The 16,048-nt window shown below is 48.5% G+C and overlaps 2 protein-coding genes across 2 annotated transcripts; both read left to right on the forward strand.

Annotated features, from left to right (window-relative positions):
* Positions 1–471: 471 nt before the first annotated feature.
* On the forward strand, positions 472–1,404 carry LOC138095473 (myeloid-associated differentiation marker-like). The gene has a single exon (XM_068991510.1). The coding sequence runs from the start codon at positions 472–474 to the stop codon at positions 1,402–1,404; it is 933 nt and encodes a 310-aa protein (XP_068847611.1).
* Positions 1,405–14,829: 13,425 nt separating this feature from the next.
* On the forward strand, positions 14,830–15,714 carry LOC138095474 (myeloid-associated differentiation marker-like). Its single transcript, XM_068991512.1, has one exon. The coding sequence runs from the start codon at positions 14,830–14,832 to the stop codon at positions 15,712–15,714; it is 885 nt and encodes a 294-aa protein (XP_068847613.1).
* The last annotated feature ends 334 nt before the right edge of the window (positions 15,715–16,048 follow it).

Raw genomic sequence — 16,048 nt, forward strand, 5'->3', positions numbered from 1 at the left:
TGAACTTTTGAACTTTTGCACTAAGTGAAATAAAGACCATAAATTGTCTCATGTCCATTCAGGCCACATATTCTTATGAAATAAATTTTTAAAAACTTTTACAATTTTCAGAGCCTTGGAGATTGGAGTTACAGATAAGGACAATTCTACTTTGTGTCTCTGAGAGTAACGGCAAAAGCTGAAAGAGATAAGTAATGTTTATGGGCTGATGCCAGATCCAGCCCAGCTGTGAGGTTGGGATAAGCCAAGTCTGACAAGGCCAAGGGTAGTGGGTGGGGAGAACCATTCTGGAACAGCTGTGCGGTTACCCAGGTATCTGAACCATTGGTTCAACTCCGCAGATGCTGAGCCTCAGCTGTCACAGGGCCCTGAGCCTTTTCTAGGCATCTGACTTAATCCACTTCCAGAGCTGGATCTTTGCCTGGTGAGTTCTTTGCAAGGACCACGGCCATTCCATTGACGGAGACCCACATGACCATCATGTCATCCACGTCACTGTCCTTAGGCTTGGACTCTGTGACCAACAAGAGCTACCTCCTCCACTTCCTGCAGCTGCTCTCCACCTGTATGGCCTTCTTCCTGGTGACCAGGGAGAGCACCTGGAGTGTGGACATAAGTAACTGGTCCATGTTTGTCTGGTGCTTCTGCTTCGCCGTGACCCTCCTTACCCTCATAGCTGAGTTATGTGGACTCCAGGATAAACTTCACTTCTGGGACCGCTTTCTCATCACCTCTGCCTGCTACTGCACCCTTTTCTGCCTCTCGGCCTCCATCATTTACCCCATCATCCACCTTCAGATTTTTCCCAATGGCTCCCCCCGACACCATGTTATTGCTGCCACTGCATTCTCCTGCATCGCTTCTGTGGCTTATGCTGTCGAAGTGGTCTGGACCTGTGCCCGGACTGGTGAGTCCTCCTGCTCTTTGCTAGGCCTGCTCAAGAGGCTGGAGATCTTTGTGGCATGTGTCATCTTCGCCTTCCTCAGCAACACCTACCCGAACGAGCGCCAGCCGGCCCTGGTGTGGTGTGTGGCTGTATACTGCACCTGCTTCATCCTGGGGGCTGTGGCTCTGCTGCGGCACCGGTGTGACTGTGACAAGAGTCTGCCCTACTCCTGTTTGGGGTTTGGGCAGTCTGTGCTCGCCGTCCTCCTCTACACCACGGCTCTGGTCCTCTGGCCTCTCTACCAGTTCAACGGGGATTTCGGTGGGCAGCCCCAGCGGTCCAACGAGTTGAGCTGTATTGATGAGCTCACCTCCTACCTGTGCGTCTGGGACCAACGACTGGCTGTGGCCATCCTGACAGCCGTCAACCTGGTGATTTATGTGGCCGACCTGGTGATCTTGACTGTGGTCAGTGACCGAGGCTCTACCCAGGGGCTCCGGATTCCCTCTTCTTACTGAGCTCTGACATCCTCTGATGCCCTCTTCCTGGCTCGTGCTCTCCCTCCTCACACCCTTCCCCATGCATCTCACTCTCTTTCCTGTTTCTCTCCCTCCTTCTGCTCTGTCTCCTTCCTGTCTTGTGTGTTTGCCCACATTCTGTTTTATCTCTTTCTCTTGCTTCTCTCATCTTTCCTACATTTTCTGCTTTTTGGCCCTTTTTCAGTTATTCTTGGTTTTCTCATCTCCTCTGTCCTGACCAGGACATTTTCCTTCTTCTGATCTATTGTCATAGCCATGCATTCCAGGAAACAAACTCACTCAGAAGGATAATGCAGGTAGTGGAGTGCAGTTTATTACACCGGCGGGCCCAAGGCAGAGTCTCCTCTTACTCAAGGACCTGGACCAGTTTTTGTGAAAACTTTACATACCCTAAGTGTACATGCCCAATCCCACCTCCACAAATTCCTTGAAACTAGTCTGAACAAAGGAAAAGAAAGATACAAAGATAACCCATGATTCATATGCCATAGGCCTGGGTAGTTAACAGTGGACAATTATCAATAGGCCTGTGGTTATAGCCCAGTAAGCATAATAGAATTTATGATTCTATTGGGTTACATAGATAATTAGGGTATTCTTTTAGGCACCGGAGAGTCTAGGTACGAGCCCTGGGGCTCTTCCATGGGGGGTGGAGGGGTGGGAGTGGGCCTGGTTTTCCAGTTGGTATGTTGTTTCCATAGATACTGGGCTCAAAGTCCACAGTCTGGCCCAAGATGGAGTGCTGCTTTCAAGATGGAGCCTGTTCTGTCTGTTTCCTCCTTCACTATCAGGACCTGAGACTCCTTCCTTTTCTGCCCACCACCCCTCCCTACCTCCTACGGTGCTGACTCCACAGCACACAGCCCCTCGTGCAGCTGTTCACGCCTTGGGCCTCCAGAGGGGCCTCGTTGCCAAAGGATGTCTGTCTCCCTGATAGTGCCTTAGTTGCTGTGTGTGTATTTGGTGTATGTGGAGCTAGCTAAGGATTTGACCCCCTTTCTCTCAGGACAGGGCCTTGTGCAGTGCAATTCCCCTTTAAGTTAAAAGAAAAAACTCCAGAGGTCAGTAGTTTTCAGTGAATTGCAAGCTTAAAGCAGAGACCCTGGATCCAGAGGCCCTGCCTGTTGCTCAGTCTCACCTGAGATTGGTCCCAGAATTTTTGTGGGCTCACTAAAACCCTCTGCCTAGACCTCATCTTAAAGCTAGCAAGAGGTAGATGGCTTCCATTCCCACACACACTATGGGGAGTCAAAAACTGAGCTGGAAAAGAACTTCAGTTTCTTGAAGACAACCTCTGACGTATTTCAGAGGGGCAGGGATGTAACTCAGCCTCAGAGCTAAAAACTGCATATCCTGCCTCTGCAGGCAGAAGGACATGGACCTTGCCAGTTAAAGAAAAATAGCCACTTAAAGCTGATGTTAGCTAGTATCAACTTTAAAAAGTAGTCACAACCTAGAAGATGTGAGTTATGTTTTATTTGATGGGAGTTTTTAGGACTTCAAGCCCGGCAGCCAGCATCTCAAGTGACCCTGAGAGATATGTTTTGAGGAGGCTGGGTTGGGAGGTGGGCAGGAGTCAGGTTATATTTAAGCTTATAACAAGGAGCAGGTAGTCTAAACATCAAAGGATTATTGTTAATTAAGGAAAGCCAGATCTCTCAAGTTAAAGAAGTTAATGCTTTTCTGTGAGAAGATGCAAGAGTCTGAGCTTACTAAAATCATTCCTCTCATTTACATCTCAGCTGTCTGGGGCCAGCATCCAGAGATTTGATTACTCACATCCTTAGTTCCTTGTTCATGGTAGGGAGTGGCAGCAGCTCGTGTTGCCAACTCAGTAGCTGCTGGCTAGCAGGCATTGTTCTTCCTGGGCTCAGAAATTCACCTTTAGAGGGCTGGAAGACTGTGACATCCTGTTTACTGATATGACAGGAAATATTCTATTGCACACTCAGTTCAGTTCAGTTCAGTTCAGTTCAGTTCAGTCACTCAGTCATGTCCGACTCTTTGTGACCCCATGAACCGCAGCACACCAGGCCTCCCTGTGCATCACCAACTCCCGGAGTCTACCCAAACCCATGTCCATCGAGTCGGTGATGCCATCCAACCATCTTATCCTCTGTTTTCCCCTTCTCCTCCTCCCCTCAATCTTTCCCATCACCAGGGTCTTTTCCAATGAGTCAGCTCTTCGCATCAGGTGGCCCAAGTATTGGAGTTTCAGCTTCAACATCAGTCCTTCCAATGAATATTCAGGACTGATCTCCTTTAAGACTAACTGGTTGGATCTCCTTGCAGTCCAAGAGACTCTTAAGGGTCTCCTCCAACACCACAGTTCAAAAGCATCAATTCTTCGGCACTCAGCTTTCTTTATAGTCCAACTCTCACATCCATACATGACCACTGGAAAAATCATAGCCTTGACTAGACAGACCTTTGTTGGCAAAGTAATGTCTCTGCTCTTTAATATGCTGTCTAGGTTGGTCATAACTTTCCTTCCAAGGAAAAGCGTCTTTTAATTTCATGGCTGCAGTCACCATCTGCAGTGATTTTGGAGCGCAGAAAAACAAAGCCAGCCATTGTTTCCACTGTTTCCCCATCTGTTTGCCCTGAAGTGATGGGACCAGATGCCATGATCTTGTTTTCTGAATGTTGAGCTTTAAGCCAACTTTTTCAGTCTCCTCTTTCACTTTCATCAAGAGGCTCTTTAGTTCTTCTTCAGCCTGTGTAATTTTTCTGTTTTTGTTTGTTTTCTTTTTGATCAAGGGCCAAATTACTATGTGATCTTATTCTTAAAGGGAAGTGTCTTTCAACCCTTTTTCAGTTGGCAGGTGGGTTAGGTGGGTGGATATTACTGCTACAACAGTAAACATAATTCAAATGCCTGACTATGTTACAGAAGCAAGTTTCCGTGTGCCAGTTGCTTTCTGCTGCTCCTACTTGCTTCCCTGGGACTCATATATAACGTGATCTACATAAATGTATATAAATTTAAAGAATTCCCTGGAGTTTCTGGGTCCCATCAGTCCCTGCTCTGAATCATAGAGAGAAGCCTTGTTCCTTCTCCCTCATCCATAATGTCTTTTTAAACAACCTAAATAGAAAGATAAAAGCAAAAAAAAAAAAAAAAAAACCCACAAAATCAACAATCTAATTGACCCAAACTTGCCTAGAGTTCTGAAGCAACTAAGCAGACTTCCATTCTCACCCAAACCACCATCTCTGTACACCTGTCCCACTGTCTCCCAATTTCCATATTGGCCAGAACCTAAGGGCTTGGCTCAGTGCTGGAGATCTAGCAGCTGGGTCCCACCCCAACACCCAGCATTCTGCCCCCTAGCTCTTAAGGGGGCCATGATAGCACCTGGAGACCCCTCTATAAAGGGATGTGCCTGTGTGCATGCTCAGTGTGTGTGTTCCTGGGCATGAGCACACTGAGACCAGCAGCTCTCTGCAGTAACTGGTGGCTGTGACGGTCCCAAAGTCTCCTGTTCCCAACCACAAACCCACAGAACCCAGCATCCTGGCATCACCAGGACCAGAGGGGCCAGGCAAGCAGAGCTGTGGGGGAGGGCAGGGAAAGCCCCCCACTGCTGCCCCTCACTCCTGTCCTGGGATGAAGCATGTGATCTTCACCCACAGGCAGATAAGGTGGATGGGAAGGGCTCACAGGAGGTGATCCCCATGGCAAAAATATGGTAAGATGTAGTAATTTCCATATTTTAAGGCAAGACAAGAAAAATTTAGACAAAATTTTTACTTTGTTCTTTGAGCCTCCTCTCTGCCCTCTGGTGTGCAGTGTGCCTGTATCTGCATTATGCGTTAGCCTGACCTCCTCAAGGGCAAAGCTACTTGCTCCACCATAAAGATAAATTTTCTTCTTCAGGCCCCAATCATGAAACTCCTTAGAAGACATCCCTACTTACTTATGACTGGGTTAATGTCATAGGCCATATTATTTGTGTTCTGTGCTTTTCCTAAGATAATTGCTTCCTGCTTTAAAAAAATATGTGATTGAGCCTCAGATGGAAATAATGATGACTTGAAATGATTGACCTGAAGTATAGCACTGTAAGATCCATTGTTGTAACAGTATGACTCTGGAGAGGGGAAGAAGCAACAGGAGGGAAATATTTGCTGGAATCTAACAAACTAGTAAAACTGGTGGTCCAGAGGATTGAGGTTACTATTAACAGGACTAGGTGAGGCCCACCAACAAAATCTTCTCCTGACCTGGGAATGCATTCCTGGTGTCCTGGGACAAACCGGTTATGAATGTCTCCCAAACCTTGGTTGAAATTAAGACCAAAAGGCAAAGGATTGTGATATAAAAATGTTGTCCACCACCCAGTTCTACAAGAATCAAGTCATTAACCACTGCAGTCCTTGACTTAAAATCAATCCTGGAAGGAATTCAGAGTGAAAATCAGCCTGAGGCACTCAGTATTCTGAGAAAACTGACAGAACCGGCCCTCAGATATGTAGATATCTCCAGGAAAAGTTTTCATGAGCCCAGTTTCTCGCATCTTGCCATACTTAGAAAAGCACTAAAGGCATTAACCAAGATATCTGTTCCTCCTGAGTGAAGTAACCTTCTACCAAGCTGTGTGCTGGTTGCCATGTCCCCCTTCCCCCAAGTCATATAGGCACTCTCCTCCCCCTCTTACATCCTCGGAACAGACAGAGAGACTCTCTCCCCAGTTGCAATCTTCAGGTTGGTTTGAAATAAAATTTCCATCTATTTTTCTAATAGATTGACTATTAGTTTTTCATCCACAAAAGAAAGTATGTGTTTACTTCCACAAGTTAAGCGCAGGAAACTCATGATCCAATATTTTCCTAAATCAAATTGAACACAGACCTGGGATCTCACTTCCCAGGACGATGGAAATGCCTCTCTGCTTTAGTAGAAGAAATGCCCAGAGTGGGCTCACCTGAGGGGCTCACTGTCCAAGCCTCATGGTTCATGAGGGCGGCTGCTCCATCCCTCCTGTTGGCAGTTTAGTGTCATTTGTCACAATTCCAAGGCTGGTCCAGCCCCCTCACCGTGGAGCCCAAAAGTGAGTGTAAAGGTCCTCTTCTTAGTCCAACACTCTCGTCATAGAGGGGGAGCAGCTGGACCCCAGGGATAGCAGCACTTGTCCAGAGTCACCCTGTGTGTGGCAGAATCAGAGTCAGGACCAGGTGCCCTGTCCCCAGGCCGGCTGTCTATCCACGGCCCCACGCTGCTTGTGACAAGTGTGGCAGCAGCATCCTCCAGGCTGGGATTCTGCCCCGTCCACCCTCGTTCTGCACTGACCTGCCCCGTCCCCCTGAGGAGGGCACTCACTGCTGGGTGAGTCTATTAAAGTATTATCAATGCTGAGAAGAGAGCATGGCACATTGAGGTGTTTGTTGAATGAATATTACAGAAGCTTACAGGATCAGACTCTAGGTTAGACCTCCCAATCAAAATACACTCCAACTCTTCTGCCTTTAGGGGAAATGTTTGAGAATTACCAGACATGTTTTATCTCATGTATGCCTCCTAACAACCCCAAGTCCTTGCATGAAGGATGTCTCCAGGGAGGGACAACTGAGAACCTGAGACAGTATTTAAAGATGTCCTCATCATGTAAGTCTTGGTGAGAGACTAGGCCTCAGACACATAAGAAACTTAAGAGGCCAGATAAATAGTTGACTTGCCCCTCAAGTGGTGTCTGGACACACATATAAGTAGTAGGTGACACACAGACACAAGTCAGATCAGAATTCCTTCTGCAGGGCCTGCAGTAGCATCTGCTGTCTGCTTCCAGTGGCTACAGTGCCTGGACCAACTTCCCTAGGCTGTGGCTGCCCAGCACCCTCCTTCCTCATCTGAGCCTGGTCTAAGCCTGGTTTCTCCCCAATAATTCTCCAAGCTACCCACCAGGCTTCTAGGACAGTTGTTTTCTGCTTAAGTTGTCAGTGATATTCTTTGCTGGATGTAATTAGGATTTGTCATGTCCAAAAGCAGGTGCTATTATCTCCATTCCCTGGATGAGGAAACTGAGGCTTAGACTGGCATTGACTAAGCACAGGACTACTGTGTGCCAGGCTGAGCTCTGGTCTCAGTTCAGGGTTGGGGGTGTGTAGACATGCCAGGGGAAAGGCCCTGAGATGACCAAGAGGAAATGGAAGACGTTCTCACTGGCTGGAAGGGGGGAGGTGAGGAGGCTGGAGAGGTAGAAAGGGGACTGAGCTTGCAGGGCTTTGGAGGTGATGTTTTAGAGTTTGTGTTTCACCCCAAGAGAGTGAAGAAAAGCCTTCAAAGGTGTTTTAGTTTAAGTTCAGTCCAAGCAGACATCGAGGGAAGAATGGAAATAGAGGAATCAACTAGAAGCTGCAGGTGAGGGGATGGATGGATCTGGAGATGAAGAAGGTGGCTCCAGAGATGAAGAAGAGTAGGTGGGTTCAGGAGTATTTTGTGAAGAGCATCTGTGAAGGTGGTGCCGTTGACTGAGAAGGGAAAGAGGAGGAAGGGTCAGTGTGTGTTAGGGGTGGGGGATTGAAGAGGTGGGACTGGACATGTTGAGTGTGACGTGTCCTGAAACATCCAGAGGAAGAGATCAGAAGGTGGTTGGGTGTGACTGTGGATCCCAAGAGAGATCAGCTCTGGAGGCAAGAACTGGGGAGTCATCATCATAGAACCTGTTCATTTCATTCAGTATCTTCTTAAATGTCACACCCATCGAGCATCCTGATCTCCACCCACCAAAGAGAGCAGCCTTGCCCACCCCACTCTGATAACTCTCTTTTCTCCTGTTTTCCCTTTGTGCAAGTGTGCATGCTAAGTTGCTTCAGTCGTGTCTGACTCTTTGCAACCCTATGGGCCATAGCCTGCCAGGCTCCTCTGTCCATGGAATTCTCCAGGCAAGAATACTGGAGTGTGTTTCTGTGCCCTTCTAGAAGGGATCTTCCTGGCCCAGGAATTGAACTCAGTTCTCTTATGTCCCCTGCACTGGCAGGCTGGTTCTTTACCACTAGTGCCAGAAGGCAGTGAAAGTGAAAGTTGCTCAGTCCTGTCCAGCTGTGGACTGTAGCCTGCCAGGCTCCTCTGTCCATAGAATTCTCAGGCCAGAATACTGGAGTGGATAGCTGGTCCCTTCTCCAGGGGATCTTCCCAAGCCAGGGATCAAACCCAGGTCTCCCACATTGCAGGCGAACTCTACTATCTGAGACACCAGAGAAGCCCAAGCTAAGGGGCCTGCAGAAGCTAAAAGAACAAAGGAATGACCCTCCGGGAGCATCAGAGACAACACAGCCCTGCTGACAACTTGGCTTTAGGTTTCTGGCCTCCAGAACTATGGGACATAAATTTCTGTTGTTTTAAGCAATCAAAATAGTATTACTTTTTTTTGATATAGGTAAACGAAACCAAGATGAACACCCAGAAGTGAAAAATGGAGTCTTTGTCATATCTTTCTCTAAGTTTCCAGAAATGGATTCTGACCTCCTGTTCTAGAGCATGTTAGTCACACAGATTCCAAGACTCCTTGTCATATCCTGGGTCCCCCCCTGTGTCTGAGACTCACAGGGGAGGATCCACTGACCTGGACAAGTGGGTCAGTCCAAACACTCATAGGAGCCAGGAGGCAAGGAAATAAGTAAAGGGGGTGAAGAGGATGAAGGACCCTGCAGAGGACCAGCTGCAGCTGTCGGGGTGGTAGAAAAGCAAGATGGTGTGTGATGACAAAATCTTATGTTTATAAAACAGGAAAAAAAATACAAATATGCCCTACAGACACATGTACATGTATGTACACACATGTCTACATATGATTTCAGAGCCTGTGGAATGTGTTGAAGGCTGTCCATGAGGTTGAGGACCTGGATGCTCCCTGGATCGGGGGGTGGACACTCCTGTGAGCAGGCAGGAAGCCTGGCCACGCCGAAGAGGGAAAAGGGGCACAGGGGAGATGATCACGGTCCTGCTTTATGTCAGTTACACATAAGAAGAAGAAAACAGAGAAAATATTAAACAGAAATGAGAATGGAAAACAATATAAATGGCATAGCAACTGCTCAGCTCGGTCTACTTGCCTTCCTGAGGGCACCCAGCTCAGTGACACCAGATCTCCTAAGGCTTCAAAAGGAGCTGGAAATGTGGATTTTCATGTGAAATTAAAACACTGCAGCTGCCAAACACTTCGTGAAGAAATGATACTCTATACACTGTGAAGGAAAACCTAACACACCTATGAGCCACCTCCAGTACAAACTGGTCTCTGATCTGGAGCAAATCAAGCTTGCATGTGCTGATGTCCAGAGTGGGGCAGGGCCTTCTGGGTCCTCTGTGAGGGGGAGGGGAAGGGAAGGGGTAGCTGGCATGACTGGGTGCACCATGTGACAGGTCCCCTCACAGAGCCGCAACTTCCTTGTCACTCTGAGTGTCTTTCCTGCTAGCTTCCTCCTTTTCTGCCCTTCTTGCACCTCCTCCGCCTTCCTTTGTCCCAGCCATATCCTTCCCAGATCACCATCTTCCAGTCCACACACCTGACTGCTGGGCAGGCAGGGCTCAGCCACATCCAGGCTGTGCTCTGATGGGGGCACCATATCCAGGCTCACAGATTAGAGTGGAGGAGGGGCTGCTGGGGAGACTTAGGTAAAGCTGCTGCTTTCCAGGTAGGGGAACTGAGGCTCAGAGAGGGCACGGGTCTTACCCAGGGTCACACAGCAGGAACCTCCATGGCTCTCCTTCCCCAAGAACTCACTCTATGCCATTAAATGGACCCAAACTTGTCATTCAACCATAAATATATATCACAGGCTTACTTCATGGAGGTTAAGTTGGGAACAAATTTGCAGACAGACAGCAAGACTGTGCCGGCATCCCTGATAGCTGGTGCCCCTCCCCAGCACCTGGCAGGGTCCACTGGGAGGCCAGCACCTTATAATCATACACATTAGTGTTTCTGTCACTGAACTTTTAAGTATTCACACTAAGTAAAATAATAAAAACCATGAAGTGTCTCCTGTCTGTTCAGGTCAAATTTTCTAAGGAACCTTTTTTAAAAGTATTCTTCCCTCATAGCTCAGTTGGTGAAGAATCTGCCTGCAATGCAGGAGACCCCAGTTTGACTCCTGGGTTGGGAAGACCCACTGGAGAAGGGATAGGCTACCCACTCCAGTATACTTGGGGGCTTCCCTTGTGGCTCAGCTGGTAAAGAATCCGCCTGCAATGCGGGAGACCTGGGTTCAGTCCCTGGGTTGGGAAGATTCCCTGAAGAAGGGAAAGGCTACCCACTCCAGTATTCTGGCCTGGAAGAATTCCACGGACTGTATAGTCCATGGGTCTCAAAGAGTCAGACATGACTGAGCGACTTTCACTTTTAGAGCCTTGAAGAATTGGGATTTCAGGTAAGGACCATCCTACCTTGTGTCTCCATAGATAATGGTACAAAACACAAAGAGATTTTAAAAATGTTCATGGTTTGAAGCCAGACCCAATCCAGCCGTGTGGTTCAGAATAAGACAAGTCTCCTGACAAGGCCAAGGGTGGTGGGTGGGGAGAACCATTCTGGAGCTGCTGTGCTGTTACCCGAGCGTCTGAGCCATTGGTTCCAGCTCCACAAATCCTGAGCCTCTGCCCTCACAGGCCCTGAGCCTTTTCCAGGCATCTGACTTGATCTGTTCTTGATTTAGATCTTTCTCAGGTGTCTGTTCCAGAGGATCAAAGTGCAGTCCTCCAAAGGTGACCCGCAGGACCATCACATCCTCCTTCTCACCATCCTCCGGCCTGGGCTCTCTGACCACCATGGGCTACTCCCTCCACTTCCCGAGGCTGCTCTCCATCTGCGTGGCCTTCTTCCTGGTGGCCAGAGTGGGCACTTGGACGGTGGACCTAAGTAACTGGCCCATGTTCATCTGGTGCTTCTGCTTCACCGTGACCCTCTGCATTCTCATAGTTGACTTATTTGGGCCCCAGTATCACCTATGCCTCTCCTGGGACAACTTGCTCATCACCTGGGCCTGCTATGTCCCCCACTACTGCCTCTCAGCCTCCGTCAATAACCCCCTTATCTACCTTCAGTCTTGCCTTAAGGCATCTTCTGGAACCACACCAGCTCTGCCTCAGCATTCTCCCGCATCTGTGGTTTATGCCACCGACGTGGCCTGGACCTATGCTGGACTGGTGTGTTCTCTGGCTCTCTGCTCACTGAGCCAGGATTGCTCAAGAGGCTGGAGCAAGATGCTGGGCTTGGCTGAGAGCAGGAGAGGAAGAAGGTTTGGAATGACTTCACAGCCACCAGTTACTTTAAAGTGCTTCTGGTGTCAAGGCATGTATGAACACAAACACACACGACCACACACTGAGCATGCACTCAGGCACACACCTTTAGATAGAGTCATGCAGGTGCTGGTGGGGGCCTTTTAAGAGCTAAGGGTCAGAAAGTTATGAGTTTAGGGGGTGCAACTGCTAGCTGTCTTGGGCTGGGCCATGTCCTCTAGCTCTGGGGAAAGTTGGGAGTGGGGAGACTGTGGGAAGACCTCACAGAGATGGTGATTTGTGTGAGAACAAAAATCTGCCCAGTTTTTCTGAGTTGTAAGAAAATTTGGATCAATTAGGGTATGTCAGTTTTATTTTATTTTTAAAAATCTTTGTATTGAGGCTTAAAAAAAGAACATTATAGATGTGGGAGAAAGGACAAGGCTTCTCTCTATGATTGACAGCAGTGTTTGATAGTAACCAGAAATTCCAGGAAAGTAAAAATTACTTGTGTATGGGGTCGCAAAGAGTCGGACACGACTGAGCGACTTCACTCACTCTTACATTTATTAGATATGGGAAGAAACAACAGGAAGGAATCATTTTCTAGAGCTTGACAGACTCGAGACAGGTGGTTTGGGGGATTAGGCCACTGTTACCAAGACAAGATGAGAAATAATACCTGAGCGGTCTATCAGTAAAATTCTTGACTGACCTGAGAATGAGTATTCCTAGCACCCAGAGACAAATTGGTGAAAAATGCCTCCTAAACTTTGGTTGAAATTAAGACCAAAAGGAACAAGATTGTGAGTGAAGAATGTTACCCACCACCAGTTCAACAAGAATCAAGTCACTATCAATTGCAGTTACTGACTTCCAATCCACCTTGAAAGGAATTCAGGGTGAAGATAAGGATGAGGCCCTCTGTGCTTCAGGAAAACTGGCAAAACTGAAACTCACATAAATATTTTCAGGAGAAATATTTATGAATCCAGTTTCTTGCATTCTCTCATACTCAGAAAAGTACTGAAACCATTAAATAGATGCCTGTTCCTCGGGAAGACTGTGTCCCCAGTTGTAATTGTCAGGTTGGCTTGAATAAAATTTCCTATTCCTTCCTTAGAATGACTACTGATTAATTTTTTATCCATAAAAGCAACTATGCATTGACCTCCATGAGTCTGGGTGCAGGAATCCCATGTTATACTATTTTACTGAATCAAATTGGGCCCAAATCTAGGCTCTCACTTCCCAGGAGGATGGCAATGCCTCGGTGCTTTAGTAAAAGAATTGCCCAGGGTGGGCTTACCGGAGGGGCTCACTGTCCAAGCCTGGTGGTTCATGAAGGTGGCTGCTTCATCCCTCCTGTTGCAGGGCGTTAAGGGTCATTTGTCTGCCTCAGGGCCACTGGGACCCTAGGATCCCCCCAATCATCTCCACTCCGCCCTCTGTCTCCACCCCAGTCCTGGGATCATCCTCAGGGTTGTCCCCTCCCAGGGGTCCTGCAGGGGACTCCTCTTTCAGCTCCTGCCCTTGAAAGGGGGTGATCATCCGTCCATCCCCACCCCCTCCCTGGATGCCCTGAAAGGCTCCATTCAGCATCAAACACAGCATCCTTGTTCATTACCAATCCCTTCTTCTCAGCTTGGAAGCTGCTAACCAGTCTCCCAGGCCAGGAGAATCCTGCTCAGGTAGGACCATTCTTAGATCTTTCCAGACTCCCACCTGAATGGTAGCTTTGGAGCTTAAGAGCCGAGAAGAAGTGTAAGTGAAATTGTTAGTCACTCAGTCATGTCCAACTCTTTGCGACGCCATGGACTGTAGCTCTCCAGGTTCCTCTGTCCATGGAATTCTCCAGGCAAGAATACTGGAGTGCGTTGCCATTCCCTTCTCCAGGGGATCAAGCCCAGGGTTTGAACTCTGGTCTCTTGCATTGCAGGCAGAGTCTTTACCGTCTGAGCCACCAGGGAGGCCCTAAGAGCAAAACATGTTTATTTATTCTGCAGTTTATTCAAGACGCTCCTTGGGGTCATACTGGGCTGAAGTCTCCCTTCCCAATGAGAAAGAGTCACATGTGAAGGCGAAATTGAGGGGGTGGGGAGGGGATTCACAATAGCCCCTACTTCCCACGTCATCTTGTCTCCACGGCCTTGCTCTCACCCCATGGCTCCTCCCTGTTCACCCCTGAGGCTGCCCTCCTCCGGGTGGGGCTGTGTCCCTCAGATGGCAGCTCCTTCTAGTGATGGCTCCTGGGAGGTCAGGCTGGGACATGTGTGTCTTCAGGTGCTGTGGAAGGAGGCCGTGGCCCTGAAGGTGGGTCCCGGGTCCCAAAGCCCCAAGTTTCTGTTCTGGGCTCCCACCCCCGGGTCCTGCCCTGTTGTGTAGGCTGTAGAGCCAAGGGTTCAAATTCACAGCTTTAGCATTTTTATCTGGGTTCCCACTCTGCACTTTTTGGCCTTAAGCAAGGCACTTGATTGGACTTTGTCATCTGTAAAATGGGATCAGCAGGACAATTCCCAATCCCTTTTCTGAAAACCTTGGGTTCAGATATGCTTCGGAACTTAGAAGTTTTCAGCCTCAGACAGGTGAAATGGTGTATCTGCTCTCCGCGACATGACACCCTAATGGGGTCTGAAAACACCTTGTAACCAAATACATTATTGTTTGTGCAAAAGAACTTTAGAAATTCATACTAAGTGAAATAAATATAGACTGCAAATAGTCTCATGTCTCTTTTAGTAAAATTTTCTACCCAAAGATATTTTTTAAACATTATCTTTTTTTTCAGACCCTTGAAGCATTGGGATTGCAGATAAGGGGCACCCTCCCCTGTGTCTCTGTAGATAATGGCACACAGCATAAAGAGATTAAAACATGTTCATGGTTTGAGGCCAGACCCAACCCAGCTGTGAGATGAGACAAGTCTTGTGACAAGGCCAAGGGTGATGGTGGGGGAGAATCCTTCTGGAGCGTCTGTGCTGTTACCCAAGTGTCTGGGCCATTGGTTCCAACTCCACAGATCCTAAGCCTCAGCCGTCACAGGGCCCTGAGCCTTTCTCTGTCATCTGATTTAATCTGCCTCGGAACCTGGATCTTTCTCCAGTGGATTCTAAGTGAAGACACTGCCACACCAGTGACCGTGACCTGAACAACCATCAGGACCTCCTCGTGGTGTACCAGACATGGACACTGATAGAGTCAGGTTATGCTTCTACCGCCTGCTGCAGCTGTTCTCCACGTGTGCAGCTTTCTCGCTGGTGGCCAGCTTGGGCACCAGAATGGGGGCTGTTAGTCACTGGTCCATGTTCATCTGGTGCTTCTGCTTTGTCATCACCGTCATCACCTTCATAGTCCAATTAGGCGAGTACCAGCCCAGTCTCCCCTTTTCTGGGAAGAGCTTTCTCTTCACCTATGCCTGCCTCGCCACCGCTTTCTGCCTCTCAGCCTCCATCATGTACGCCATCACTTACATCCAGTTCTTGCCTCACAGCCCCTTCCGGGACCAGGCCACTGCCACCACTGCATTCTCCTGCATCGCATGTGTGCTTTATGCCTTGGAAGGGGCCTTTCTCTGGCTACTATTCCCTGAGACCACTTTCTATTTTGCTACCATTCATGGCCTATTCAAGCTGCTAGAGACATCGGTGGCCTGCATCATCTTCGCCTTCATCAGTAACACCTACCTGCACCAGCACCAGCCAGCCCTGGTGTGGTGTGTGGCCGTGTACTCCATCTGCTTCACGCTGGGGGCCGTGGCCATGCTGCTGAAGCTGGTCAAATTCGAGAGCAGACTACACACCTTCTTCCCTCGTTTCCTGTTGGGGCAGACCATGCTCTCTGTCCTCCTTTATGCCAGTGCCCTGGTCCTCTGGCCACTCTACCAGTTCAATGAGGAGTTCGGCGGGCAGCCCCAGCGGTCCAGTGATGTGAGCTGCAGTGATGAGCTTCCCTCCACACTATGCATCTGGGACCAAAAACTGACTGTGGCCATCTTGACAGCCATCAACCTGCTGGTTTATGTGGGTGACCTGGCATACTGGATCCACTTCATTTTTATCAGGTACTGAGCTCTGCCCAGGGGCTCTGGACTCCATCTTCTTACCAAGTTCTGCAATCCTCTGACATCCTCTTCCTGGCTCCTCTCTCCCTTCTCACATCCTTCCCTATTCGTCTTTTCTATTTCCTTCCCTTCTTCTGCTCTGTTTCCTTCCTGCTTAGTGTGGTTGCCCAAGTCCTGTTTTGCCTCTTTCTCTTGCTTCTCTCATCTTTTCTACATTTTCTGCTTTTTGTCCTTTATTGGATCATCCTTGGTTTTCTTGTCTGTGTCCTGACCACCTCTCCCCATTTTCCTTCTTCTGATCCATCTGGGCCTGAGACTCCTTCCTTCTCTTCCTTCTCTTC

This window comes from Capricornis sumatraensis, chromosome 19, assembly GCF_032405125.1.
Source record: "Capricornis sumatraensis isolate serow.1 chromosome 19, serow.2, whole genome shotgun sequence".
Lineage (NCBI taxonomy): Eukaryota > Metazoa > Chordata > Mammalia > Artiodactyla > Bovidae > Capricornis > Capricornis sumatraensis.

Bases quoted from the DNA above. Each gene is read 5' to 3' on its own strand.
- LOC138095473 (XM_068991510.1), top strand. From the start codon at position 472: ATGACCATCATGTCATCCACGTCACTGTCCTTAGGCTTGGACTCTGTG.
- LOC138095474 (XM_068991512.1), top strand. From the start codon at position 14,830: ATGGACACTGATAGAGTCAGGTTATGCTTCTACCGCCTGCTGCAGCTG.